This window comes from Phaeoacremonium minimum, assembly GCF_000392275.1.
Source record: "Phaeoacremonium minimum UCRPA7 unplaced genomic scaffold PA7_03_scaffold_371, whole genome shotgun sequence".
NCBI classification, from domain to species: Eukaryota; Fungi; Ascomycota; class Sordariomycetes; order Togniniales; family Togniniaceae; genus Phaeoacremonium; species Phaeoacremonium minimum.
In genome coordinates, this window is record NW_006921275.1 from 172,710 (window position 1) to 199,547 (window position 26,838).

General features: G+C 51.3%; 7 protein-coding genes across 7 annotated transcripts; all 7 read right to left on the reverse strand.

The window, feature by feature from the left end:
• Positions 1-3,293: 3,293 nt before the first annotated feature.
• On the reverse strand, positions 3,294-4,930 carry UCRPA7_4835 (putative fasciclin domain family protein; the record flags this gene model as incomplete). The annotated part of the gene is made up of 2 exons (XM_007917386.1): positions 3,294-4,418; positions 4,709-4,930. 2 exons carry the CDS (start codon positions 4,928-4,930, stop codon positions 3,294-3,296), a joined length of 1,347 nt encoding a protein of 448 aa, XP_007915577.1.
• A 1,157-nt stretch (positions 4,931-6,087) lies between these two features.
• On the reverse strand, positions 6,088-7,533 carry UCRPA7_4836 (putative pal1 cell morphology protein; the record flags this gene model as incomplete). Its single annotated transcript, XM_007917387.1, has 3 exons — positions 6,088-6,917; positions 6,974-7,394; positions 7,495-7,533. 3 exons carry the CDS (start codon positions 7,531-7,533, stop codon positions 6,088-6,090), a joined length of 1,290 nt encoding a protein of 429 aa, XP_007915578.1.
• A 3,751-nt stretch (positions 7,534-11,284) lies between these two features.
• On the reverse strand, positions 11,285-12,139 carry UCRPA7_4837 (putative short chain dehydrogenase reductase family superfamily protein; the record flags this gene model as incomplete). Its single annotated transcript, XM_007917388.1, has 3 exons — positions 11,285-11,388; positions 11,468-11,849; positions 11,915-12,139. The coding sequence occupies 3 exons, from the start codon at positions 12,137-12,139 to the stop codon at positions 11,285-11,287; spliced, it is 711 nt and encodes a 236-aa protein (XP_007915579.1).
• A 393-nt stretch (positions 12,140-12,532) lies between these two features.
• Positions 12,533-14,250, reverse strand: UCRPA7_4838 (putative fad fmn-containing dehydrogenase protein; the record flags this gene model as incomplete). The annotated part of the gene is made up of 5 exons (XM_007917389.1): positions 12,533-12,622; positions 12,678-12,784; positions 12,843-13,458; positions 13,506-13,578; positions 13,631-14,250. The coding sequence occupies 5 exons, from the start codon at positions 14,248-14,250 to the stop codon at positions 12,533-12,535; spliced, it is 1,506 nt and encodes a 501-aa protein (XP_007915580.1).
• A 999-nt stretch (positions 14,251-15,249) lies between these two features.
• Positions 15,250-17,120, reverse strand: UCRPA7_4839 (putative glutamate decarboxylase protein; the record flags this gene model as incomplete). The annotated part of the gene is made up of 4 exons (XM_007917390.1): positions 15,250-16,084; positions 16,134-16,736; positions 16,825-17,027; positions 17,103-17,120. The coding sequence occupies 4 exons, from the start codon at positions 17,118-17,120 to the stop codon at positions 15,250-15,252; spliced, it is 1,659 nt and encodes a 552-aa protein (XP_007915581.1).
• Positions 17,121-17,946: 826 nt separating this feature from the next.
• On the reverse strand, positions 17,947-18,879 carry UCRPA7_4840 (putative sugar transporter protein; the record flags this gene model as incomplete). Its single annotated transcript, XM_007917391.1, has 1 exon — positions 17,947-18,879. One exon carries the CDS (start codon positions 18,877-18,879, stop codon positions 17,947-17,949), a length of 933 nt encoding a protein of 310 aa, XP_007915582.1.
• Positions 18,880-25,206: 6,327 nt separating this feature from the next.
• UCRPA7_4841 (putative scp-like extracellular protein) lies at positions 25,207-26,244 on the reverse strand (the record flags this gene model as incomplete). The annotated part of the gene is made up of 3 exons (XM_007917392.1): positions 25,207-25,274; positions 25,327-25,643; positions 25,697-26,244. 3 exons carry the CDS (start codon positions 26,242-26,244, stop codon positions 25,207-25,209), a joined length of 933 nt encoding a protein of 310 aa, XP_007915583.1.
• Between the last annotated feature and the right edge of the window lie 594 nt (positions 26,245-26,838).

A 26,838-nucleotide genomic window follows, 5' to 3' on the forward strand; every position in this document is an offset into this window, starting at 1 on the left:
CCTCCGAACTCTTCGATGCGGACATCATCTCAGCCATTTCCTATGTCGATCACTTTGCAACCATGCATATACTGCTTGCTTGCGCCTTTTACCCGCAATCACGTTTCACGAGGAACGACACTTGAACGGCAATGACCATCCACAGATGCAAGCATCTGTCCCTCCTGGTTCCAGCAACACAAAAGCCCCCTTTCTACTACTACTTCTACAGCAGCAAGCACTTTCTTGGGAGTCAGGCGAGTTTGGCGGCATCTTTTTACCACCCAACCGACTTAATGTTTCAATTCGTTCTCCAGCAGAAACCTGTTCATGCGTGCCAACCGCCATGCAATTTTCACCCATTGGCCGCGTCGACTGCGGTCCAACCCCTTTCATGGCCGGAACACCTTTTTTGAACTTCTCTGTGCCATATTGGACAACTGTTTCACACCGGCTCTTTTGCCTTAGCCATTTCGTCCTCTTCTTGGCTGGCAACATGAGCATGTCGATGCTGGCTGGACACTCGAGACCCTATCATGTGGGGCTCTCACCTTTCTCCTCTTCACCATCCGGCGAGTTATCGTGGACGGCCGAGCGACTAGGCTCGGCGAGTTTGAAGATGATTTTTTTTTTACCCCCTTTCGAAAAAGGAGAGACTTGGTGATACCCTTTACTTTTGTGTTGTACGCTCGCCGCGCGAGGAACCAGGGGACGCAGGGGAAATTCAAAACGACAGACAGACGGCGGATGAAAGAACTACCTCATTGCATGTGCGAGTTTGTACCCTTGTTTTTCTGTTTGATACTATTTTTTACTTTATTTTTAAGGATCTGATCTGTTTTTATCTTTGTGCATCACTTTTTGTGCGGAAAGCTATCAAAACAACTATCTAAACTTGTCTTTGGGCATTTTCTGGCATTCTGCCTGTGCCGAGGGGACGATGTTGAGCTTGGCGATTTTGATACCTGGCTTGGGGATTTGGTCGTCCGTAGTTTGAATTGAGTTTCCGAGGTTGACTACACACCCATAGTTCCTTCTGCCTGTGCCTTACCACCGTCCATCTCGCATTGTCGCCATGTGCTAATGAGTCGAGTCTGTGCGCGTCAAATGTCACTGCTGTACCAGTGACTTTCGCCATTGGGGGAATTCTTGTTGTTCCCCATGTCCCCAGTTTCGCGCGCGTTTGAGGCAACGAGGCTGTGCCGTCATGCGATTCTCAAGATGGAATTCTGCAGTGCTCTGCAGCCGCCGTTGGCATGGAATGATTGACGCGATCGCCGCACGCGACCACTGCCGATCCCGCTCCGGACGGCCCATATTACTCACTCTGTCACTCTTGTCACTTACACCCTGACAGACGGGCTAGCTCAATGCGCGTCAAGGTAAGGTTTATCACAGATGCCCACAAAAATCTCAATCGTGTCTCCAGTGTTTTGGCATGCGGGACAGAGGCTCAGGCAGTCAGGCGGAGCAGCTCTTTTGCTTGCTTGCTTGCTAGAATTGCTCCTTGCGTCGTAAGGTTGTGGTAGTGGGTTTATGTGACAATCCCTTGCCTCAGCCGCTCGTCTTAGTGCGGGTGGAGAGTGCCAGTCCGGAAAGCTTGGGTCTGAGCCAAGATCGGGCTTTGATAACAACGCCTGGCAGACAAACTAGACGCCTTGTCGCGATTCTCTTCCTTGACTTACTTGACCTGCGGACATCCGATCGAATTGCGCGAGTTGGTCGCGATTTCTGGAGCGGCAAAGCGCGCGATTCTATGTTGTGATGCGCCCCAGTCTCGGATGAAGGAGAACAAGGTGATCCCGCAGCGGAAGTCTGAAACCCAGCGTGTGAGCAAAGCGCATCGAAATCATTCCTCGGCCCCCCAAACCCCACGAACTGGAAGACAGATAAGATCTTGTGTAATATGACAGATGATGTGGAAAGGTGACCAATTATGTACCGACGCCGAACTGCTGGAGGCCCTTGCACTGTGGCTGAAATCCATGTGGCAAGCCAGTTATCTCCCTTACTGCGCCCGACTCTTCACCCCTGAGAAGCCGGTGCTGTCCACGAGAAATCGACACATGCATTCAACACCATGATATCCGTCTACCGTGTGGAGGATATCGCTAGCCTCATGTTCATTGAGAATCGCACCGATGATTGACCTACGCCGGCATCAGTGAGAGCTCTACGAGATCTGATATCGGGAGCATGTGAGTCAGTGTGACGTACGTGGACCTATTGCCAACGTTGTAGTGACAGGAGGCGGCTACACTACATACCTGATGATCTATTTTCCGAGCCTATTCTCCGTAGCAACGACCTCGGCACTTCTCTTGACGTAGATTGATTGCCTTTTGACTTCCAAATCGAGCATCTAAATCGACTAATTGACGTTATTTTCATACTCATCAACGCCTTCTGCAAATACAAGCATCCGCATCATATGTGTTATTTGTGGCGAGATGTGAATGACGGTAAACAAAGCAGCCGAGAGAATAGGTGACGAGTGATCATCACCGGCGAACGTCAGATTCAGGTTCACACGTCACGAACGATAACCTCTATCATTCATGCTCTTCTGATGTCATGCGATTTTGGAACTCTTGCATAGCGTAAGATAGGTAATAGACTACGTAGATGTTGCTATCGCTTTTAATGGCTTCCAAGCATAAAGTTATCAACATCGGCTGCGGTGAATGTTCATGAGTTCGCCCATCCGTCTTCCATTGAACATCTTCCGATCGTCAAGACAAGGATAAATGCAGATTCAAAGCTCAGCACGATACAGGAGAGGAACATAAGAACATAAAATCAAGATTTACGCTCTTTGAAGCCTAGGCCCTTGATTTGAAGCGTCGAGAATCCCTCATAAAGCTGCATAGAGGACATACCCCTTTTTTAGACGTCAACTCATTCCTATATATTCAAAGCAATCTAAGACTGGATCTGCAGCGCAGCTGAGACGTTCTCGCACCCGAATCGAACATATTCGTCACAAGAACACGTCACATGTCATTCGAAAATTCAGCAGCTCTATGAAAGATGGACAGAAATGCGCCGTGGTGGATCCGACTGATGCACCCCAGTATGAGAAGGCAGGTGGAAGCATGGCGAATGACATTGCACAATCATATGTTCAGTTCAAGCACGATGCTCCGGCCGAACAAACTCTTATCATGCCAGTAGAGAACTTGTTTATAGTCCAAATAGGATCCTCGAAACCCGTCCAACTCCTTGCGCGCAGACCATGACATATGTCATTGACATCAAATTTGTGACCTTCCCATGAGGTATACATTTTACATGACCGATCCCCAAAGACATCATCACCTATCAACCGGCCCCCCAAACCCGGCAGCGAGCCTGATCTCACCCACAGGCTTCTTGACCGACGTATCAAACGCATCCACAACCCTCACCTTCCCGCCCTCCATCCTCCACACCTCCACCGCTCCCCATCTCTGCTCACGGCTCCTGCGGCGCCCCTGCCCGCCAACCTCCCATGCACCCACCTCGTCCAGCAAGACCTCAACCACAGTTGCGTACTCTACCTGCTTCGCCGACGGCACGGCGTCGCCTTCACCATGTGTGAGCGATCCATCCGAGCTCGACGGCGCGTAGAGCGCCTCGGCATCAGCACGACGTTTCGGCACGCGCGTGCACAGCAGGTGCATGTCCAGGAGCTGGGTGAAGACAAGTCCGAACGACGGCTTGTTGCGGCGCGTGGGCGGCGCGTCGTAGCCGTACGACTGCGGTGGCGGGTTGAAGATCGAGCGTAGGGTAGGATCCAGAGGCTTGGGAGGGTTCGGCCTAGAAGTGGGCCGCAAAGGTGGTTCCGGGGACGAGCGTGGCGGCCCCTCAGCCTTGGCGGCGGCGGCGGTGCTGTCGTTCGGCGCGGCAGACGAGGTTGTGGAGTTGAGGATGAGGAAGAGTGGTCCGCCATGCTCAGGTGAGCGGGTGAGATATCGCATGTGGGAAGCCATGAGCTGGAGAGTGGGGTGGGCTGAGGCCTTCTCGCGATGAGTGAAAAGCGTGGCGAGGAGGGAGGACATGTGAGTGATGAGAATTATGTCAGGTATGGGAGGCACATTTTTTCTTGCTTCGTCTGGAATCAAATTCGGTTGTTTTGGAGGGACGCTTGCTTTCCTTTCAGGGGCTGCAGGCTTTGCGAGCGTCTCTCTCGTGCTTTCAGGGGAAGAGAGACCTCCTTCATCCTGGCTATCCAGAATCTCTGTCTCGCCAATGGAGGGTAAAGTTTCCTCGTCTATCTCTGACTCAGATTGAAGCTTCTCATGGCGCTGGATCTCTGGCGACAACGACGGGTCAGGCATCTGAGTCGGCAGATCCAGCTCTCCAAGCACTTCCCATAGGCCGTTGATATCGAAGACGCGCGAGAGAGCGACCCGTTCCAGACATGCTTTAAGCTGCGTGTTCACATCCGCAGGAGAATTCTGAGTTGGAAGTATCTGCGTTTTCAGGACATCTCTGAGCACTGGCAGCAGTGTGCTTGCCGATAACGTCGTGATGATCATTGCCCTTGGCGGCGATGGGGTTTTCGAGGCGAGACTGATCGCTAGAAGATGGGCGATGGTCTGCAGGCCAATCTAGGGAACTGATTAGCCTCTTCCTACCTGACTCAATACTCTTGAACACATCGAAAGACAGCCCAGTTGAATCCCTCCTCTCATCCTTCTTCAAGAGGTATTCGCGAGCAACACCAATCGGAATAATGGTCACCTACCAACAGCGCCATCTCCTCCTCCTCGGCCGTGATGCCCACGACACTACCCCTCTCAAAGCCGCCGAGTAGTACCTGCTCATCCAGCTCCTTACAGCCTGTGAGGCAGTTGCCCTTCTTCCGTAGGGCATCCCTTCGCGCCGTCTCCTGCTTGAACAGTACGTCTCCCGTCACCGGGTCGAGAGGGAAGTGCGAGCTAGCCTGCGACAGTGGGGGTCCATCCATCGTAATCGGACAGCAATTGCATGAGTCTGACAAGATGGAGGCTTGTGTTATCGATGTGAAAAGCTGTCCAGGCAGGGAACAAGATGCGGCAGCTTCCACGGCACGCAAGAGCTCATGCTGAAGATACCGCTAGTGCTGCTAAACATTCGAAACTTGTATTCTCGAGCATCAGATACATGAGAGCATTCGCAACTAGAAAGCCTCATCGAACTGAAGTAGCTCAAGCCCTAGCTGACAGTTGTCGGCGGTTGATGTTCGCGCAACTCAGACTTATTAGGCGTGCAGACGGGAATGGTGGAGCTCTGGGACAAGTGCCCAGCCTAGTGTCGCGCTATCACATGACATCACAAAAGGAAGGTACGTGAATCTTTAGCAGGCTGATTGTTCAAGTCACTAGCGATACGGAACATATCACTAATATACAGAAAGACTCGTAGAACTTGGGGAACTTCAATGACACTGCTGGCTGTTGGGGAACTCGGGATGGACGCTATACGTTTTAGGTTGCGGAGAGCGACCACGGGATTGCCTACGGTGATACGCCATGTCAATGGAGCAAGTCAGAACGCCTCCCAAGGGCAACCGTCTGGAGTGATTATGGTGCTTTCATCAATCTGCCTTGAAGGATTCTATCAGCAATATTTGTGCATCGTCATCAATCACCTCTCCTCCTCCTAGCCAAGGCAAGCCAGAAAAAAATCAAATGGCGGCTCCCCGTATTCTCGACCTCTCCCTCCTTCTTCTCTCTGCGTTCTCGTGGGACATAAAGCCATCTGCCCGAACCGCTCCTTCGCCTCGTCATTCCCGTGATTCGCGGAAAGGTATCCTTTGCAAAAAGTAGTTCCAATTCAACGTTCTTGTGTTCCCCTGCCCCAAAGAGCATCCGCGAGCAGTCTCTCTTCCGCCCACAGCAATCGTCATTCCTTTAAGATGTACAAAGAAGCTGGTGTATTGTCGTATGATTCGGCTTGATCCTTATTTCGTGTAGTGGGTTCAAGCACTTCGTGTTTTTCAAGTATCGTTTACTCCATAGCAATGAGTTAGTGAAATTCGCGTATTGATTCTCGTTTTTCTGATCTGCTAATTTCGCCTCTAATATCCAGCTATTCCGGCGGCTCGCTACCACCAACCGAGATCATCATGGTCAAGCTGGGTCTCTAAGCCGCAGTGCCAGGAGGGGGCTGGCTATCGCTGGCCTGTCGCGGTCTCCGTGGCCCCTTCAGACTCTTCATGCGACCGAGCAGCCCTCCAGCTTGCTTTGGCTGGTCATCGGTCGGGCTACTCGCATCGGTGGTGGAACGACGCTCGAGAGTGTTATATCTCGGCGGGCTGGGTGGCGATATCGGCCTAGCATTGGAGCCCATCTTGCGCACAGAGATCTGCTCCCCGCCCTTCTGGCCATCATACTCAGCGAAGAAAGGGTTGCGCTCTCCCTGCACGCTGGAGGACGTAGGATAGTCACCGGTGGGAGACCTGCGCGAATTGTAGACACCCTCAGGGTTGGTCATGCGACCGGAGGATTGGAAGTCGCCCCGAGGTGGTCGGTTGATGTTGCGAATTCGCTGAGCAAGCGACTTCTTCCGCTGAAGCCCACCATCTGCAAACTCTTGTGCTGATTCCTGCTCGCGACGCTGGATAGCAGTGCGTGCAGCGGGTGTACCTTCCAGGAAAGTAGAAGTTCCTAGTCCGAGAGTCTCGTCGCCGTGCAGAATTGATCCCCGGCTCTTTGGGTCCCACACCGGAATCTCACCCTTTGGTCTGGCCTGCGGGTTTTCGGCCTTGTCTACACCAGCGGAGTAGTCGGTGAAAGCCTCATCATTCGCCTTACCCATGAATGTCGCGTGATCGGGCCGCTTGTTCAATGGACCAGAGCCACCAATTGACATGTTCAGAGAGTCCTTCGGGAAGGCCTGCATCGGCGCATTTCGGCGACCATTCTTGTTGCGATGTGGGTTGACAGCATCGAACGGGCCATCATGATGAAATACTAAGGAACGCAAGTTAGTGCAAGTGTGGGCGAAAGAGCGGTCAGTGCGAACATACACCCAGTACCAAAAATGCTCGTGGCATCGAGCCGATCAATCAAGTCGAGTTTCTTATTGTTGGTCTTTGGCTTTTCCCGTTTCTCGCGATGTCTCCGCTCCCGCTCCTGACGCCGAAGTTCGCGCGCCTTCTTCTCCTCCTCTGTCAGTGGTTTTTCGGGATCAGCCACGGACGACTCAGAGTTCCTTCGTGGCCGACTTCCCAATCGCCTTTGCGGGGAAATACCGCTGTTAGAGCCATTTTCACGTCTCCGAGCCCGCAAAGCCTCTTCTTGAGATCTGGAAGGCCGGTGGCCGGGTGGCGGTCCGCGACGACCTGGGGGAGGCATGTTTTCGCCACGCGGAGGCGGGGGACCAGTTCTGTTCGCGGGTGTTGGCTGCAAAGAGGGTTGGGCTTTCTTGTCCTCGAGAGTTAGGTCACCCTGATTGAGAAGTGAATGTTAGCTATGTGTGCAATTCCAAAAGTCCTAGTCGCCTCAATAGAAGGATTTAGCCGGTCGCATGGAGGGGGTCGCCACGTACAAACAGGTCCTCCGCAGTTGGGGCCGCCTTTGTCGCCATGTTGTCGTTTGTTGGTGGTGGTGATTTGAGGGGTTGATTAGTTCTGGGATCGAGAAACGGATTCCTCGATACAGGTCGGGGAGGAGGGTCGTCAAAAGGCGAGGCAGGACTCTGAGGGAGGGATGCTGGTGAGGCAGCACGGTTGCGGAAGGGGTTGTTTGATGAGAGGTTGATGGTCAGCCCGCCGGCAGATCGTTGGTCTAAAAGCAGGTTCAAGGTCGTCAGCGATGGCAACGGCACCTTGCATGCGAATGACGACTGTGATAGGACATGAAACAGCAATCTCTTTTACATGACACAACAGGGTGGTCGGTTAAGTGGACCGATAACAGTGATGATGGACAGGAGGGCAAGACACCCCCTTAGACACAGCCCGGGCCAATGTCGAGGTGGGAAGTGGGAAAGGGGGCGGAAAACTGGGAACGGGGACGCATGTGCAAGAGGGGCGACAAGGCCGGTAGGGCAGATCGCTCCGAATGCAAGGAATTTTGGGCTCACCTGGCTGATCTGGTTGGGTGGTTGTCGTCGCCATTTTGGGCCAACGATGGATTGCAATGCGCGTCCTTGCTTGGCCCAGGGGTGGCGATGAAGCAGGTATGGAGCTTTCTTGGTACGGTAACGTTAAATGTATGGTATGGTAATAAACGCTATGTTGAGCGAGAGATTGAAAAGGGTACGGCAGACACGTAGGTTTGCTTTGTTGGTCCCCGTCTGAAGCTCTAGTCTACCGTAGCGTCATACCACAAGGGGTATTAAAGACGCCTACTGTAGTAAACACCCACGCACACAACACGGTCGGTCGGTCGGTGTCGGTGACGCAGGTCGGACAGGGCCTGGGCAGGACAACAGAGTCAAAGCAGGGCAGGGCCGCTGGTGGGGATGGATGCTCGATGCAATGCTGCAGCAGCTGCTAGTACTATGATGTCGTTCGTTCGTGAGATAGGTCGTGTTCCTCGAGTCGCGGTACGCTCGTTCGTCAGATGGATGAGGAGAGAAAAAGGGTCCTGTGTTTCGTTTCCGAAGAATTAAAGGAGGAATTGAGTGAGAGAGAGCAAATGGAGCGGCTGAGTCGGAGTTTTTGTTTTCCTCGTGTTCCCCAGGTGCTGGCACTTGTCCTGCGCTGCGCTGCGCTGCTGGTGCTTGCTGCTCCTGGGCTTGACAGTGCCTCGCTAAGGTATGCTCTAAATAACGGGCGGGCGATCCAGGGCCAGACGGCGCCAGATGAGCGGGCTGCCCAATGTTCCACTCGGCTCTCAACAAGCGATCGATCCGATGCGAGTCTGATCAGGTCGTAGAAAAGAGGTCAAGCGCACGGGTGAAGAGTCAAGACGCCTTCCCTTCCACTGGGCTGCGTATTCGAGAGGCAACGTAATAAACGTTCTCTAGATCGAGTTGCTAGAGGCTATTAGGCGGGGCTGTGCGCGGCCTGACAGAATCGCCGATTCCCACGTATCGTATCGTTTCGTTGCGTACCGTAAGTTGCCGTACCTGTCTCTCGAAGACTCGAAAGGGGTGAGGAAGCCGAGACCGCCAAGAGAAATTGTTAAACAGAGACGGTAGGTAGGTAGAGCAGAGCACAGAGATTCCGGTCCGTGGTCACCGAAGCAGACGGTTACGCAACTTCTGTCTCGCCGTGTCTTACGAATGGGAAACGCCACCTTTGGGGAAGGCGCCGCTCAGCCAGCCTACGACAGCACACTCGCTCAAAAGAGAAGGAGCGTGTATTTGCCTGTCTGTTTCCTGATGGACTAGCAGGACTACGATCCGGAGAAGGACGGACGGGAAAGGGATGTGAGGTTGAACGGCGAGGGAGAGGGGGTATTAATAAGGTCCCCAGCGACACAACTCGTTCAATTCTTCAGAAATACAGCGCCTCTTCCAATTACTCGGCTGGGCGCTGGGCGCTGGGCTTAGTTGCATTGCATTGGTGGCTCTTCACTTTTGACTGTTTCGGGATTTCTCCGCACCTGGATGTCCTTCGACTCTTCGAGAGTAGCTACCGCCACGGCTCACTATGCTGCGTTGGGTCTTCGTGATTCCCGAGATGCTCAAACGGAAGTGTTTTCTGCGCGAACCACACCCAAGGTTTATGCAGGACCCCTACTTTTGCAGGGAGCCGCCCTCCATAGCCTGCCCACTAGGATGACCTAGATCCAGCCTCCAGCCTCCAGTCTCCAAACCACCAGACGAAGTCGGTCACAGGATGGATATTCTAGACCCTCCTTAAAGGTCTCTGTGGACAGCGAGCGATGTCTACTGGTCTCTATGATAGCTGGCTTCCTCTCAGGTGCTCCCGCTACTCTTCAGCACGCATATTCACCGACTGACGTGACGCAGCGCAATGAGTGTCATGAATGCCCGTCATACCCAGGTACCCAAGGTACCTTATGCCAGGGCCGTGCCATTTCTCGTGTTTGCTGTTGATCCCCGCGCCAAAGACGGGCAACTGTGGCCGCTTGCAACCCGGGCTTAACCTTTACGAGGCGTCTGGGGTCTTCAGTGCCCAATCGGCGCGGGCTTGGAGAGTCCCATCATCCTGCCAGCCGGGGTGGGCCTGGCCGCTTTCTCACTTCTCACTCATCGTCACTCTGTGCCCCTGCAGCCTCCCAACAACCCTCTCCCCCTCGCAGTCACTCATGCCTCATCGTCCTCACCGCCGCAACATCCAGTGTCTGCCACAATGGGGGTGGCACGGCCGCTAAATGATGGGAGTGGAGGCAGAAACGTGGGAATTTTGTGCGCGGATAACAGCACTTGAGATTAGGACCTTGTTGATCCCAATCATCTCTCGCGAAGACATCGCCGTGGGCTAAAATGGCACCATTTAGTGCGCAGACTACCGGTACCGTGCTCTACAGAAAGCGAACCGGCACCAGGGACTCCTATTTCCCCTACTCCGCCATCAGACTAACAGAGATGCTGAATGATGTACGACATGATACCTACCGAGGCCTCGATGATTCCTTTTATTACCATAGCCCTATTCTTTACTACGAACGTATTCATTCCTCGTTGAGGAGGTTCTTGTTTCTGCACGAACCAACATTTTGTTGTCGTCCTGGTGCAAAAGTAATCCATCTTGAAGCGGTAAACGCTCGTGGCCCCTGCTTTTTCTACCTTGCCGAAGGGTTGGTCCCCCATTGTAAAAATATTGTGGGGTAAATTTCCAACTGGCAGGTGTCAGTGCATGCCGTCACTCTCCTTTTCCTTGGACCTCTTCCTTGGACCTCTTCCCTAGAGACCTGAGTATGGGTCGGATAGTCTCTCAACGGCAATCACAAATATTTGATCACATATGAAGATGTCCTTTTCAGCTCCTACATTGGCCTTGTCTATCTTATAGTAAGCATGCTCCCGAAAAGAGCCAATAAGTAGATCCCGTAACCAGAAAACGAAGCGGAATGTGAGCGGGGGGTTGTAATTGAAGAGGACCCTTGGATTCAGCAGCACTTTACGAATTCATGCATTGTCCCTCCCAGTCTGGACGGTCACATATTTTGATCCGCCAACCACTTACACAATGAGACTTGTCATCTCCAGTCAATCAACTTCCACCCACCGGGTTGCCCGTTCTGTTTCAACCTCCTTGCCCGTCTGAAAGCCACTCTCATCCGATCACCAAGGCAGCTTCAAGGGGGTCGGCAAGCCATCCCCCAATACCGCTGGCGCCGTGCCGATATCGCCTGTGGGTCCCCAAACGGTCAGCAATCATGAACTCCCGGTAAGAGTGTGCCGCTACCCAGAGCGATGGTTACCTACCGGGTCCTCGAGGAGCCCAATATTCGCCGGTCTTGGAAATGTCGAGCTTGTCGGTCCATTCGATGAGAGACTCTGCCGCCTTATCGGGAGTTACCGCTATGCCTGGTTAGCACATGCCCACGTTCTACTTCAAAGGTCTATGTAAGGGCCTCGGAAGAATATGTATCAAACGTACCGCCGCCATCATCCCAGAACTTATCGAACCCGACACCCTTGGTCATCTCTGTGCGCATGAACCCAGGGTGGACAATCGACACAATGACCCCCTTCTCCTTCAGATCTAGGCTCAGCAGCTTACCCACCATGTTGAGCGCAGCTTTGCTGGCGTGATGAGCGTAATTGCCGCCGCCCTCCTGCTCGTGCCGCAGCGTAATACTGCCCGACTCGGATGAGACAAGGACCACCTTGGAGCCCTTCTGCAGCAGGCCGGCGCGGGCGAGCCGCTGCACGATGAAGACGGGCGCGATGCTACTCGTCGTATACATTGTCACCTCCTTGTCCCAGTCCGGGCCCTTGTCGTCGAAATCCTCCGTCGCGAAGTAGCCTGCCGTGATGATCTACGGCTCGGGAGGCTGTGGTCAGCCTCGATTATGCACAGCTGTGGTGAACAAGGCAGACGTACCACGGATTCAAGGGGCTGTGAACCTCCTAGGAGGGATACCACCGTATCTCCCACGTCCTTCTTCGTAAGATCCACGTTGGGGAGCCACTTCACGGACTCTGGAAAGTCTTTGGGTGCTGCTTCTGAGCGCGCAGTTCCGTACACAGTCTTGCCCTGCTTGGCGTACTGTTTGGTGAGTTCGGCCCCAAGGCCGCGGGTCGCACCGACAATGAGGACGGGGGCCATCATGGATGTGCTGAAATGTCGTAGATGCTGTAATAGTCTATTTCTTGCCGCTATGAAAGTCATCGATGTTTCGTACGATGTCGAGCTGGAGCTTGGTGTGCAAGACGCTGAGTGATGTAATGACTTATAACACCATCGGTGGGGGAGGGGCAGCTTCGCGTATCGCATCATCGGGTTGTTATCTAAGGCAGTCGCAACGCAACACCTCTACCTAGGTAGGTACCTAAGACCCCAGGCAATGGCTCAGGACCCCTTTTAACATCATCAAACAACATGATACAGGCAATTCTGCAATGTTATATATTATCCCTAGTATGTACATAGAAGTGCACCAATTTCTCCATTCATATCCAGCAGTGTGCTCATTACTCGTCTCTCGTTCAGCTCATGCCCTTAGTACATGCCAATGATCTCTCCTACAACACTACGATAGAGACCATTCGGGTCAAACTTTTCACGCACGGCCTTGAAGCGTGCGATATACTATCAGATGGCTTAGTCTGTAGTTCTGGGCAAGTAGGGATACTGGAGTGCTTACAGTCGGATCCAGATTCTTGAGGCCTCTCTCGAAGATCTCTCGAGTGTTCTTCGTCCAGTGAGGCCTGCACGGGAACTCATCGATGAGAGTGTGCGCCAGGTTGTGATCTACAATGCTTCATTAGAAAAACACAGTCCCGACCGCTATTCTCTGATGTGAACTCACAGAAAGGCTCGTTGTAACGGAGGCCATCTCCGACATTCGGATGGAAAGATGGGAAATCGAACATGATAGTCCCCTTGCTCCAATCATAGACCGTCCCATCGGCAGTTGTTCCGTTGCTGACCTGGCCCAAGAAGTCAAAGTGCGCCTTGCCGAACTTGATGTTGATTCCGCTACGGTAAGTTGAGGTCATGAAGATGAGCTTCTCCTTCTCGGCGTCGAACAGCTCCCGGATCCTCTGCAGCAGCTTGTTGGCGAGCGTGACTGGCACCGCAAGCTCCAGCGTGTAGCCGTGTAGGTCGTACTCCCACTCGGGCCGCTGATCTGGATAAAGGCCACCGATGAGAACGTCGTAGTTGTAGCCTGTCACGGGCCACTCAGTGATCTCCTCATCGGTGTCCTTGGTGTGGAAGTTGGGCTTCTCCCAAAGACCAAAGAAGATCTCCTCTGCTAGCCAGTTGGAAGAGGGCAGATACTTTCCGCTGTTAAGCAGTGCGCTGGCCGCGTAGCCTTCGACTGCTGTCACGGAGAATGTCGACTGAAAGCCTAGTTGATTTGGGGTAGTGTCATTTACCACATCATAATATCTCCAGTGGAACTTCTTCTTGTAGGGCCACCACTAAACCATGTTAATGGAAAGATCAGCGGGAGACGACGACAACTTACCCAGAAATTTGCTGTCAAGTATGGGGAGATCATGCCATAGATATCACCGTTGAGAACTTCGTCTTCATCCAGGCTGAAAAGCGAGTTAGTCCATCGGTCACCGCATAGTTGAAAGTCCAACTTACGTCTCTTGCATAGCATAGAGGACAGTCTCCGGATAGATCTTCATCTTGAGTCTAGCAATGATGCCGAGAAGGCCAAGCGAAGTCGATGCTGCAAGCCACTCATCGTTGTTGTCGTCACGCTCAATGGTCCGAATGGTGCCAGTGCCATCAATAATATCCAAAGAAAGCACGCCACCAACGACCACGGCGTCTTCCCGGAGCGAGGTGCGGTGAGCACCCATTGCAACGCTCCCGCCAAGGCTAATGTTCCAATTCACCAGGCCGGTGCCGATGTTCGCAGATCTTTCGTGCAGGTAGTCTGCAAGCTGGAAGAAGGTGACGCCCGCTTCCACCACCACAGACCCGGACTCGGCACCCTCCTCGAGCTCAAAGTCCGAGATGCCGTTCACGTACTCCGTCCGGATGATTACAGTCGGGTCGTCAGAGCATTGCGTGTCGTACCACATGTGCCCCTTACCTCCCGCACGCACTTGCGTGCCCGAGGCTGCTGCCTCCTTGACCAGATCGACAATCTCATCCACACTTGTGGCATTGTGCACAGCCGTCACATTGTAGCAGGACGGGTAGCCCTCTCCGTCAAAAGTGTTGTAGACAAAAGCAGTGCATGCACTCGCTGACATCGCGAGCAGCGCAAAGCTACGAAGAGGAGCCATAGCGAAACGTAGGGCAAAGGGCCGGTCAACCTTTACCAATGCCAATGCAAACGGCGACACCGGGGGCCGGAACAGCCCAGTGCATTCGTTTCACATTGCCAGTATATATATCCCATTTACACCATACCAACATCCCCTCAACATCGCGGGCCTGTCGTTGGAGTACAGTATCAGTCTGTCGCGCGTGTGCACCGTCCGCGGGGCCCGTTCGGCCTCCTGTGTCTCCTGTGCGGCTCGACATGTGATGGCGATCCCTCACTGACAGGCCTTAATTTCGACCGAGAAGCAGTGTGGATGAGGTCACTCGTCCAGATGGGATCTGGGGAAACAGCACGACCGACAGGCACAGGTACAACAGGCGCCGGGCGGGCCTACCGCATTGCACGGCGAGGGCAACGTCGCGCAGCCAAGTGCGGAGGCGCCAAGCCGGACCCCTGACTGATCAGGGAAGACGCATCGCCAGGACTGGGCCGAATGCCACCTCAGACTCGCCCGTCAAAGGCATTGATTTGCAGTGCCGAGCGAGGGCAAGTCAAATCGCGGGGGGGCGCCAAGACTTAAGCTTTTGGTCCTCTGATTTTGTAATAGTTAGTCCGAGGGAGGGAGCGACAAATGGTCGCTCGTGATGAGGAGACAAAGTTACCAGGTTGAGACATGTTAGCGCCGGCACTTCCACCAATCCACTCAACGAACGCAAACAGCAACGTGACTGACAAGCAGTTTGCACGAGAACATATGTGTAACCGATTGCTATTGTCAATCTAGAATTGCTGCTATGGTAGACTTACAATTTGATGAGTGCATTTGGACTAGCATTATCAGGCGATGCAAAACTCACTTACACCCATCTTTTGTTGGAAAGGTCCACTCCTAAGCACCATTTTCCTCTTCGAAACCCGCGGAACGCCGTGCAAGCCCAAGAAGATACCTGATTTCATCTAGGAAATTCCATATAGTTCGGATTGTTTAACAAACTGATCGGTGGATACCCTCGGCCATTTTCTTAGTCTCGCCGCCGATGATCTCTTTGCCCCTTTCACCACTTCTCTTCTTATCAGCATCCCCTTTCTTAGCTTCTTGCTCGCTCTTTAGCAGCACTTTCCGCTTGTTCTTGTGCAGAACTGATAGATCGACCTCGTCGTTATCCATTAGCGTCTGCGTGACCTGGCAAATGTCGCTGATGAGGCGGTCCAGGAGGTCAAAGCTCATGCTTTCGCGGATGACAACACGAAGTATCTCCGTATGGTCCTCGTTCGGCGGTAAGGCATAGTTGGGTATTATCCATTGCCTCGCCCGTAGAAGAAGAGATACGTTTTCCTGCTTGATGTGGGGGTACTCTTTTTTGAACTCGTCGGAAAATCGGAAGGAAACGACCGGCAGACTGGCGATGTAATGAGCTGACGTCTCCGGAGCGGATGATACCGCTGCCTTGACAGTATCGGCAATCCTCGCTGGGTTGGAAACTTTCCTGTGAACATCAGATACACAGTGATACCAGCCAGTCTCTTCCAGGGCATTGGACAGCAGCCGTGCATTGGCGAGGCAGTTCTCCATGATCTCGCGATAGCCAGAGAAGCCAAGGTGAATGAGGTTATAGTACTGAACGATGACTTGTGCACCGGGGCGAGAGAAGTTCAGCGTGAAGGATTTCTCTGTTCCACCGAGATAATGAAGCTCGAATATGAGATGCTGCGGAAGGAACGATTCATCGCGCCACACGATCCAGCCCACACCAGCGTACACCAAGCCATATTTATGGCCTGAAGCATTGATAGACTTCACTCGAGGCAGCTCAAAGTTCCTAGAAGAAAAATCAGCAGCAAATCAGGCCTCGGCTTTTGAAAACTGACCATTTTGGTCCACCAGCTTGGCAGTGGGTAAAAGGGGCTACGAAGCCGCCACTGGCTGCGTCGACATGAATAGGGATATCGATTCCCGTCTTCTCTTGATACTCGTCCAGAATCTTCGAGATTTCTTCTACAGGCTCATAGTGGCCCGTATAAGTACTGCCGAGAATGACAAAGATGCCGATTGTGTTCTCGTCAATATTTTCTCGTACCAGGTCGGGGTCCAACCGGAACTTGCTCTTCGCTGAGACGGGCAGGATCCGCGCCTCGACATCGAAGTAGCGAGCAAACTTCTCCAGGGCCACCTGAGCATTGGATCCCATGATGATGTTGGGCTTGAGGGTATCTTTGCCCTCTGCCTGGCGCTTCTCTTGCCAGCGCCGCTTCATAGCGAGGCCTCCTAAGTGGATGGCTTCGGAAGACCCAGTAGTGGCGGATCCAACCGCCTTCTCGCCGGACTGCACTCCCCACAAGTGCGCAAGGATGCTGATGCACCTGTCATGAATGGCTAACATGGCGGGATACTCGTCAGAGTCTGCAAGGTTCTTGGCGAAATTCTCGATCATGAGTTGTTGCGCATTGGCCTCGCCGTACGTATTCACGAAGCTGTCGATAGTATTAGAGAGAGCTCGTAGTGGACATGTGTAAGACTTGCCTGGCGAGGTTGAGATTTGGACGGCCATCAAGATCCAACTCGTCTTTGATCATATAGTACACGGTGTCGCTCGGGGCACCATCATCCGGAATTTTGAACTTCGGGATGCTCATCTGAGCTTCATATCGAGTACCCATGTAAGGGGTTAGGTGTTGGCTGCCGCCTTGGCCGCGCAGGCCCTCATGTCCCGGCTCGGCCAGGTGGATGTCACGCAGGCGTGATACGACATCTTCTGGGTCGACCTAGCGAGATGTTAGCCCATCTTCTGCAGGGAAATCCCACCTTGGTAGAAAAGAAGAAGGAAGGGCAAGACTGACGTGACGTGCGAGAACCATGCTGTCGGTCTTGATATTGCGCTCTTCGATTTCCCGCTCAGGGTGTTCCCGGGTATCTGCCAGTAATCACCAGAGTATCGGGGATTGAGAACGGCTGAGATATTCAGAATATATGTCCTGAGATCGTTTTGTAAGGACTATGATTTGAAGCGATGAGCTGATTCACATCCTCTTCGCTGCCCCACCACGAAGCCTAACGTAGGTAGGTAGGTATGACGACATGAAATGGACTTGTCACTGGCCTCTCAATTATTCCTGATTTTTTTGTCACGATCAAACAAAACTAGCCAACCAATATTCGACTTTATCAAGCAAAATCAGTGACGCAGCATAAAGTTAGTAGAATTACTCATGTGTCCTCTCGGGATGTGAATGACCGCATTGCTCATCACTGCATCAGACCACACTACATGCCGAAGGGCTGGAGATCGATCCTGTAAAAGCTTGGCCCTGTAAGTCCCCCGCAGAATACCGGTAGGCTAAGCTTTACAGTGGGTACTACGCCGGGACCAGGTTAATTTAACTGGGATTCAGCGAACTTCCGAGTTTCAATTCTTACTTTGCAGCAGCGTCGAAGATGAAGCTTTGAACCCATGTGGAGAGATACGATGTTCTCATATCTCCAGCCTGGCCATGCAGGTCTCTGACTCCTGTTTGAGGCTATTCAAAAATCATATCGTTAACGACATTGTTGTTAATCTTACTCTATGCCTTTCGGTAGATCAAATGGGGCTAAGAACATAATATCTCAGCCTCTTACAGAGTGAAGTACTACCTAATCACTCGCAAACGCCATCTAGAATCACTGCCAACCTGGATGTATCAACTAGGCTTCCACCATGGCCGTGGTTGTCCCCCCACCACCCTTCACCTCATTAACTCGAGAATGGCCATGGACAAAGTCCTCTGCGGCGATGCCGGCTTTCACGGTAGCTGCCCGCTCTCCTTCAAATTGCACTGCGATATCTTCGAGCACAAGGCTTTTGGTCTCTGGGAACATGAAGTAAATCAACGAGAACCAACAGAAAAGCAGTCCAAGATACACCACGTAGTACTTCCAGCCGATCGCATCCAGTGCAATAGAGTTGACAAAAGCATCGAAGGTGAGTAGTACAGCAGAGAATGTAACAGCGACAGCGCTGGCCTTGGCTCGCATGTAGAACGGCAGCACTTCAACCATATAGCAGTAGAGCAGGGGGTTGCATGCAATGTTAAACGAAGCGTCGTAGAGGAACAAGATGACAACAACGCCGTACCCTGCATTCTTGCTGATACCCTCTGCATACAATGCGGAACAGATTATCATGAGAATATTGGAGCAGATCATCAAGCCAAACGACACGAGCCACATGGTGCGGCGACCGAAACGCTCAGCCATAAAGATTCCTGATACGGAACACAGGAAGTTGAAGATCTGGAGGCCTCCGTTGATGCCTGTTTGCTGCATAGTGGACGTAATTCCAACTTGACTGAGAACAACTGAATAGTAGTAAGACATAACGCTCTGGCCACACCAGTCGGTAATCAATGGTAGACCACAAGCAATTATGGTACGCTTGAGATTTGCCCGGGTAGACCAGAGGACATTCCAGCCTTTCGCATTGGCTTCGGCTTCCATCTTGAGGGTAGTCGAGATCTCTGTGACTTCAAACTCAACCAGCTCGTCGGTCTCATCTCCGTTCGCGTGTAGTCTAGTGAGAAGTGTTCGTGCCTCGTTATGAAGAACGGCCAATTTTTTTTTTGTATTAATTATCACCATAGGCTTTGAGACGATTGAGGGGACAGTTGAGTCGAAAGCAGGTTTAAACGTGCTTAGAGTCAGGCAGCTTCATCATTTACGGGACTTCTTCAAGCATTACACAAAAGCTCTTTGAATGCTATACCTAAATTCCATTCAAGTGATCTCTTCTCCTCTTCGTACAAGTTTTCCTGTACACTCGGCCAAGTCATATTACTCGAGTTGTCCAGCACAGTCTCTCATTTATTGAAGACGGCTTCAATATTCCATTAATCCGGCTAATTTGAGCATTCTCTCTGTAGGTTCCAGTTCCTCTCGAGGCACCTTCCTATTGTATGTGTCGGGTTGACCTAAACGCGGTCGATTCCAATCGTCCCTGAACCAGAGATTGTCATGCGGCCAATGAGTTGTGCCCTGCTTCCTCTTGAAAATCTCCTTCTTTATCTCAATATTCTCAGTTGTTGCAAATCGTGCTGGAGTGTAACAGGCGTAAAACAGTGCTCGAAGTTGGTCCCCTTCCGGAAGAACATTGTAATGCACGCATCGAGAATCCCACAGAATAATATCGCCCGGTCCAGCACAGACTTTCACAATTTCACAGCCGCGGTCTGTGAACCACCTGACCTGCTCCTCGGAGAATCCTCGCCAATCCTCACTACCCCAGTCCGCCTTCTTTCCGTCGTTGTGTTTGAAGAATTCGGCGAAGTACTTGTGCGAGCCTTTGAGTACAACAAGTCCACCGTCCTTAGGTCCATTAGGCGCAATATTGATGATGCCTTGCACGCAGTGTAATCCTTTTCGTAAGGGTGACTGGTCGACGTGAGGCCACGGTGCAGTCTCCTCTTTCGGAACAAGGTTTCTCACACCGGGGAGGGTAAAGTTGAATCCATCAAAAGAGACAAGAAGTTGATCGGTATTCCAGACCTCTTCGAAGACCTTGATAACGGACGGCTCCAGTCGGGCTTCCCACACAAACTTCTCGTGCTGGCATGCATATCCGTGATACATTCCACCTTTCATGTTAGTCGGAAGGTGCTGTGGGATATGAGTTGCTGGATTGTCTCTTGAGAAGCCATATGGAAAAGATTCCAGCCAAGAAAAGAAAGAATCCATGTAGTAGTCACATCGATCTTGTATCAAAACACCTGGAACCACGGCCACGCCGTAATCCTCTAGATCAGCCTTCCATTGAGGAGTTGCGGGCTCGAGGCTTCGCTCGATCGCTCGAGGAGATTCTGCATGAGGAGCCATGGATGCCAGGGGTTCTAGATGGAAATGAAGGGTACTCAAAGCAATAAGAAATTTGTCATCAACTTATTTCCGTAGTTGATGAGGTTGTTGAAGTCTTCTGAAATACTGGGGATCCACTTCTACATTTCTTCGTTATCCGGAACGTGAGCTTTCCTTGTCGGCGAGATCCGATGGACACTTGGATAACATCGTCGGGCGAGGATCCCCGGATATCACTTTTCTGCAATACACCCAAGCCTAATTCTCACCAATGTTATAGTGACGATAAATGATTACCACCAATCTGGAAGTTCAGGAACTCGCAATCTTGCAATTGAAAGCGGGCAACACCGCCTTGAAATGCCTCGGCCGACACTATCATAAAGCGACAAATATGGATCGGCCTCACCCCTATTGGTGTTTAGGCGCATTTGGTAGGTGGTGAAACACTCATACCATAATAATTCGACCCACAGTCATGTGAAATTTACATATGAGCAAAATGTGCGAATGGTATCCAATCAATGCCACACCTCCTCAAAGGAGGGGATTGAAACCTCAACCTTCACATATCTTATACAAAGGATTGTATATTAGTACGACGCGCTAACCAATTGAGAAATGAAATCTAACAATCTCCTTCGAGGAGGTGTGGCTTGAATTTTTTTTGCGGAGGCTAATTGTATTTCGTCAACTAAGTTTGATGAGTGGCCATAAACTAACAAAGAGTTGCTCCTTGTTCCCCTCCAATACTTGCAATGTGGGAAATCCAGAATGTCGACAACAGAAACAGCATTTACCTTGTAAACAACTGAAATCTGCGATACCATGATGAGTACTTGTGTATGGTCTACGTTGGTGCCGCAGCGTTCGTATTGCCGAATCCACGGTGCTTCCTTCAAGCAAAATATACTAAGCTAGTATCGCAGAGCAGGCCGACGACAATGCCCAAGCATTAACATCTCTTTCCGGAGCTACACGAGCTGCTAGATTTGTAACGCATGGTGCCCGGTTACTTCCTAGAAGTTTACTCATTAACCCAGTTCTCCTCTAGGCAAACTCCTCGACTATAACGCATTTTGCACTATCAGACGAGCTCAATAAAAGGCTTTCTACTTTCTGCTAAGGGATAGAACGCTCTCAAATGGACACCATAATCAACTGACAGGAGATGCAATGACGATTTGGATTTACACTTTCACATCTAGAGTAGCAATGATGCAATTACTGAGTTCTAGCATATCATGCAATGGCGCAGACGGTTGGCTCTGTATAATTCTTGCAGCGTCGAGACGTTTGAGGCATTGACATTAGGATCGATGCGGTGTATAGTTTTGAAAAGGCCATAACCAAGTCAGAAAGCAGAAGCTTCTAAACCAACGATAACCATCTGCTTAGACTCCAAAAAGCTTGTGATTTGGTTTTCTTTCGCGACTAAGTGTACAATTCAGGAAATCGAACCACTTCCCCTCTGTCACGCGCTCAGGACAGAATGCTGTGATTGTACCTAAGCAGGATGTCGAATCAGACTGCCGAAGATCCCACTGTTCTGCTGCTTCTAGCATCGTGTTTCATGCCCTCTAGCTACTCAATCCCTCTTAATTGCCGCCACTTTGCAAGAATACATCCAGACCATGCTCTCGACCGTGACGATAGACCTCTATGAACTGTTCTAGAAGCTCTGAAGAAGCAAAATCGAGCTCTGGAGCACCCTGAATGTCGTTGCCCGATTCGACGAGCCAACACCGAGCTATGAAGACTGCCAGTGCTTCATTATATTCGCGAACTCGCGACTCCAACCAGTGATCATGTGCTTGCGCAACTGCCTCACTAATTCCTTCTGAATCCATGTACTTGGGGAATCTATCAATCCCTCCAAAGCCGATGCCCGGAATGCCAACCCCCTTATCATCGACCGTCTCAAAAACTCCGATTAATGAACCGTCTCCTCGCCTACCAAAAGGGACAAGCCGTACGTAGACAGGTGCTCTTCTCCGTCGTTCTACAGGAGTAGGTTTCTTAACTTGATGATTGCATGACATGCCGTACAGAACGCGACATTTTGCTACATCACAGGGAGAACGTGGAGGCGGACTGGCTTCACCAAGGCGTCCAATCAGTACTTTAGGGATCTCTCCAACCACGCTCCTGTCAGGGGCTTGAAAAGGCTCTTTTGTCGTCCATCCATTCTCAAAGACCTTCTTCAATAGATTGGCGGCTACCTTATGCCTAGGTTCTCTCGTCGTGTGATGTGCTGCTCTCACTGAATCGGCAATAGGAGAGTATATGTGGCCGTACCGCGAACCCTGCTCAGTAGTAATCTCGGTATGATTCGGAGTGATGAGAGGTATTTTGGAGTTCAGCATGATAGACATGCTTTCGTGGTTGCTTCGTCGTGAAATGTCTAAGGCAGGGTCGACTAAGAGTGAGCGCATGCATGTTAATCGAGATCCTCAAACTAACTTCGTTCTCGGAAATGACACACGTCTTCCAAAGTTCCCAAACTCGGTTGAGAGGTGGCTGCCTTGGTTGTCAATGGATCGCGACCAGTTTAGAAGAACTTTTGACCGATCGAGCAAGGTAGAGATCGGCGAGGACGGGTTTTATCGCAGGAACTAGCTTCGGGCTTTTTCATTCGGGTCGATATGAAAGACGACGTTCCAGTGGTCACAACGGGAATCAATTTGAGGGATGATTTCAGGATCTTTGTGTGGGGGTTGTTTGGGAGTCTACTCTCCTAGTTGTAGTGGAGTAAGAGGTGAGGCCCGAAGATGTTGTTTCTCGAAAGTTTCGTTGTGCTGGGTTGGAAGAAAAGAAGGCTTCACAGAATCGAAAACAAAAAGGAGGATAAATAGTGAAGACTTTCTGACGCTGATTGTGCAACAAAAACTGAAAGATTAGGCTTTTAGCTCGTGGAAGACCAGATATATGGATATAGAGGGAAGGAACGCCTTCTGGTTTGAAAGGATCGCATTTCAGTGACATTTCTTCTACGTAGCGAAGCACCTGACGAACCTCAACTTGTTGCTCATGTCGAGACAGTATTTTTTATCCTGCCAGGCCGGTTTTGCTGCTCGGATGGCACCGAAAGTTTTTGCCAGTATTGCATACAACCTACCTCCATATAGCATAGCAACTCGAGATGGTCCTGGTCCTTTTGAGATTGATCCAAACTATTCTGAGCATATAGTCATAAGTCTCGCGACTTCTTTGACTGTTGTAGGCTGCTTGTCAAGTTTAGAGCGTTTCGGCTTACCGAACCTGTGATTGATGGCGCTTCCGACTAGACTTGACAGACTCTGGATCACCCTATAAACATGAACCACTGTTTGAATGTCCTTGAAACATGATTAATAGTTACGTTCGCAATAATATCAACCAAGTTCGAACTGATGTAATTGCAGTGTTGCGGGTTGACGCTAATGAGGTGAAGTGCAAACCCAAGGGCAGTAGGCTCTAGATTCGATGCCTGGGTTCGGGATCTTTTGTTTGCTTCCTTTGTTGAGTCTTCCTCGAATTCTGCAGCAAGGGACTCCGTAGTCTAACATGCGAGTCTTGATTCTGCTTTGATTAACGCTATCAAATACGTCTCGACTAACATCACTCTTAGGCCCTGGAAGACGTCCGTTTTGCATGTTAGTCGGAGGGTGATCCCATTTACTTTCCAGATGCACCAAGCACCCACGAAAACGAGACATTCTACTTGAAAAGGGGACTCATCGCACGTTCGCAGATGTCAGCTTACCCAAGATCAAAGATCACTCAGGGTGCTGTCTTGCCCTCCCAATTCGGCAACAGCTATCTCAAATCCCACATCCAAACCCCGCCCTGGTGCCAATAGTGGAGATGTGCTAGAGCATACCCGCCCAGTGGACACTTACACATAAAACGGAGTCTGTCCCCGAAATCCTTCGAGGCAGAAGGAATGCCAGGCTGTGGACCTCTTGGTTTTTTTATTTCCCCACGATCATGGAGGGAAATTAAATCCTTACCATTATCCTGCATCAGTCGATCTCAGAAGGCTTAGGGTGTCGATGGCAGAGCACGCAATCTGAGATCTCGGGTCCGCTGGGCAGCCCGTCCTTCCTGTGGGGGCGGATCCCACACACTCACTGCTGAAAACCTTAAATCAGCGACATAGCTGCGAGAGGCTGGCACAACACATCTGGTGCACCTTGTGTCTCACCTGCTCTCCATAAGGCACCGATCTACGAAAAAAGGTCTACGTTTTAACCCCTCAACGGCCCCCTTCCCTCAATGTTTGTTCTGTTCATTCACGTTTTATCAATAAGCAACCAATACATGTCACGACGCGCTGTTCGGAGGACACCCTGTTCCCGATTTCTTTGTCCTGGAAGAATCATTTGCTTCGACTTCGTTTCAATACCCTAACCTAAGTTGTCGAGACTATGATCTCACTAATAGGATAAAGAACAAGTAGGCTCAGACAAGAAAACCTGCCAAACCGGCATCCTGACCTGCGCATGATACCCCACGAACTCCTCAAAGCCCACCACAAATCGGTGATCAGAGTCAAAAAAGGTGGCACCAAAGAGTATCCCCTTTTTTTTTATCCTCCCACCGGAACGACACTGCCGAGTCCATGCTACTCAATGACAGAAATAAGTCGTACATACAAGAAGTTGAAAGATGAAGAACAGGGGGCTCGACTCGCGAAGAAGCCTATCAACGAGTCCAAACCAACGAAGAGAAGTATGCAAATGCTCCAGAGTTTTCATATGTCAACGCCCATGGTTTTTGGATGGCCATGAATCATGTCTTTTTGAGAGTCGTCAAGTGATGAGATGATGCAAGAGGAGCCCGTCACGCGAGGAACACAGCCCTGCGAGAGGGTCCTTTTCGGGGGTGGATGATGGAATGTTTCGTTACGCTTCCAAAGCGCAAAAAGGTTGAAATAAGACAGCGTCGAAAGATCCTGTGTACAAATGTATACAGTACAGGAAACGAAGTGAGAAGCGAAAATAAGAACGAGCCTCCAGCGCGAAAGAATGGAACCAGGCCAAACCACCATTCAGATAGCTGACAACACCACTTCGGGCAAAAAGATGACCGACTGCAGCACGCATGCGATGATGTACGGCAACTTTCGAAGTTAATTTACGCCGAAACGGTAGCCCCGCCGAGAGGGGGCAACACATTCTTGCCATACTGGCCACCCATGTTGCCTATCATCACCATTAGCTCCGAGGTCGAAGGGTGGGCTCACATGAGACTTACCGGCAGGGTAGTAGTTGCAAACACTGAACCAGGCACCCATCCCTTGAACCATGGTGCCAGGGGCGCAGTAATGCGCATCACAGCCGACCTGCTTTGAGCCAGCCCAGACGACTTGAGTGTAATGGCCGAATGACTCAAAGTTGCTGAAGTCTGGGTTGTCCAAGCCATAATCGCTTGAAGGGAAAAGATCAAGCTCGCCGTTGTACCACATGTTGGTAATGGCTTGCGCGATAGCCTTCGAGGCACCTACAGACTCGGCGTCACCTGAAGTAGCCCACATGGCAATGTTCTGGCCGTAGCCGCCGCCACCAGGGGTCCTACGCGAATATTAGTCTCAAGGCATACGGAAAGAGATGAAAAGAATGCGTACAGGTCGTGTGCAAACTTGCAGGACTTGGCGGTCTGGGCAGCGTAACTAGCATACGATTCACCCCAGCTGACTGCGGGAGCCGAGTTGTTCACACGGTGAAGGTTGTGGTGGTAGACAGCGGTGCTGGCGAAGTCTGTGGGTGAGGAAGCAGGCTCAGCATCAACCACAGGCGTGGAAGCGGGCGTGTTGACTACGGTAGGAGTCTCAACGACCGGGGCAGGAGCCTCGGTGGTTGGCTCTGGCGCTGGTACCTCGACAACAGCCGGAGCAGTGGTCGGCTCAGGCTCGGGGGTCGGGGTGGGAGTCTCCGGAGGAGGAGGGGGAGGAGTGCTCGAAGTCGAGCTCGTGGTCGATGTGGAGGAGGTGGTGGGCAGCTCCTTAGTCCGATGGGCGCCCGCGAAGAACATGGATTTGGGCTCCTCGCCCGCTGTAACGGTAACGTACACGATGTCGGTCTCGATAACCGTCTTCATGACTCGCTTGTCGTTGATGGGGCTGGCCACGGCCAGAATGGCGCCAGCGGCGACGAGGAAGATGGATGATTTCATTTTCGATTGTCTTAGGTCTGTTTGAAGTAACCAAAAGAGTGTCGACTATTTCAAGGTTAGCATGCGAAGAGAATGTGTAAAATGGAGTTGCGGTCGAGTGACCATTGGAGGTGCTGAGCGAGCAGTGATTCAAAAGATTTGGAGGTATGTTGTTCAAGGGAGTGACTCGACTCTCAGTCTGATGAAATGTTTGGGAAGACCTTGTTTGCAAAGCATGTTTAGGCTCGAGGGTAATAGAGCCTGTCAGGTACGCCAACCTAGAGTACTCCGGATGAAGACAATAGGACTCGACAGCTGGCAAGCGCCACTGATAACAAAGAAGCCTTTGTTATTATCTCGCTCGAGACAAAGTAAAGTCGCCTTTACTTCCAAAATCAAAAATAAACATGAAAGCAGCAGCAGTCGAGGGGTTGCTGGGCACAGTCGGGCTCAATGAAAGAGGATGCTATGATACGTACGTGATGCTTCTTGTTAGGTTGTTTTGCCTAGTGGAAGTGGGGTCCAAGAAACGAGGTTGATCGTGTCCAAAAGGTGACTAGGAGACGGATGAAGATGGTATTTATCGAGGTCTTCTCAGAACCAGCTGGCGGCAGC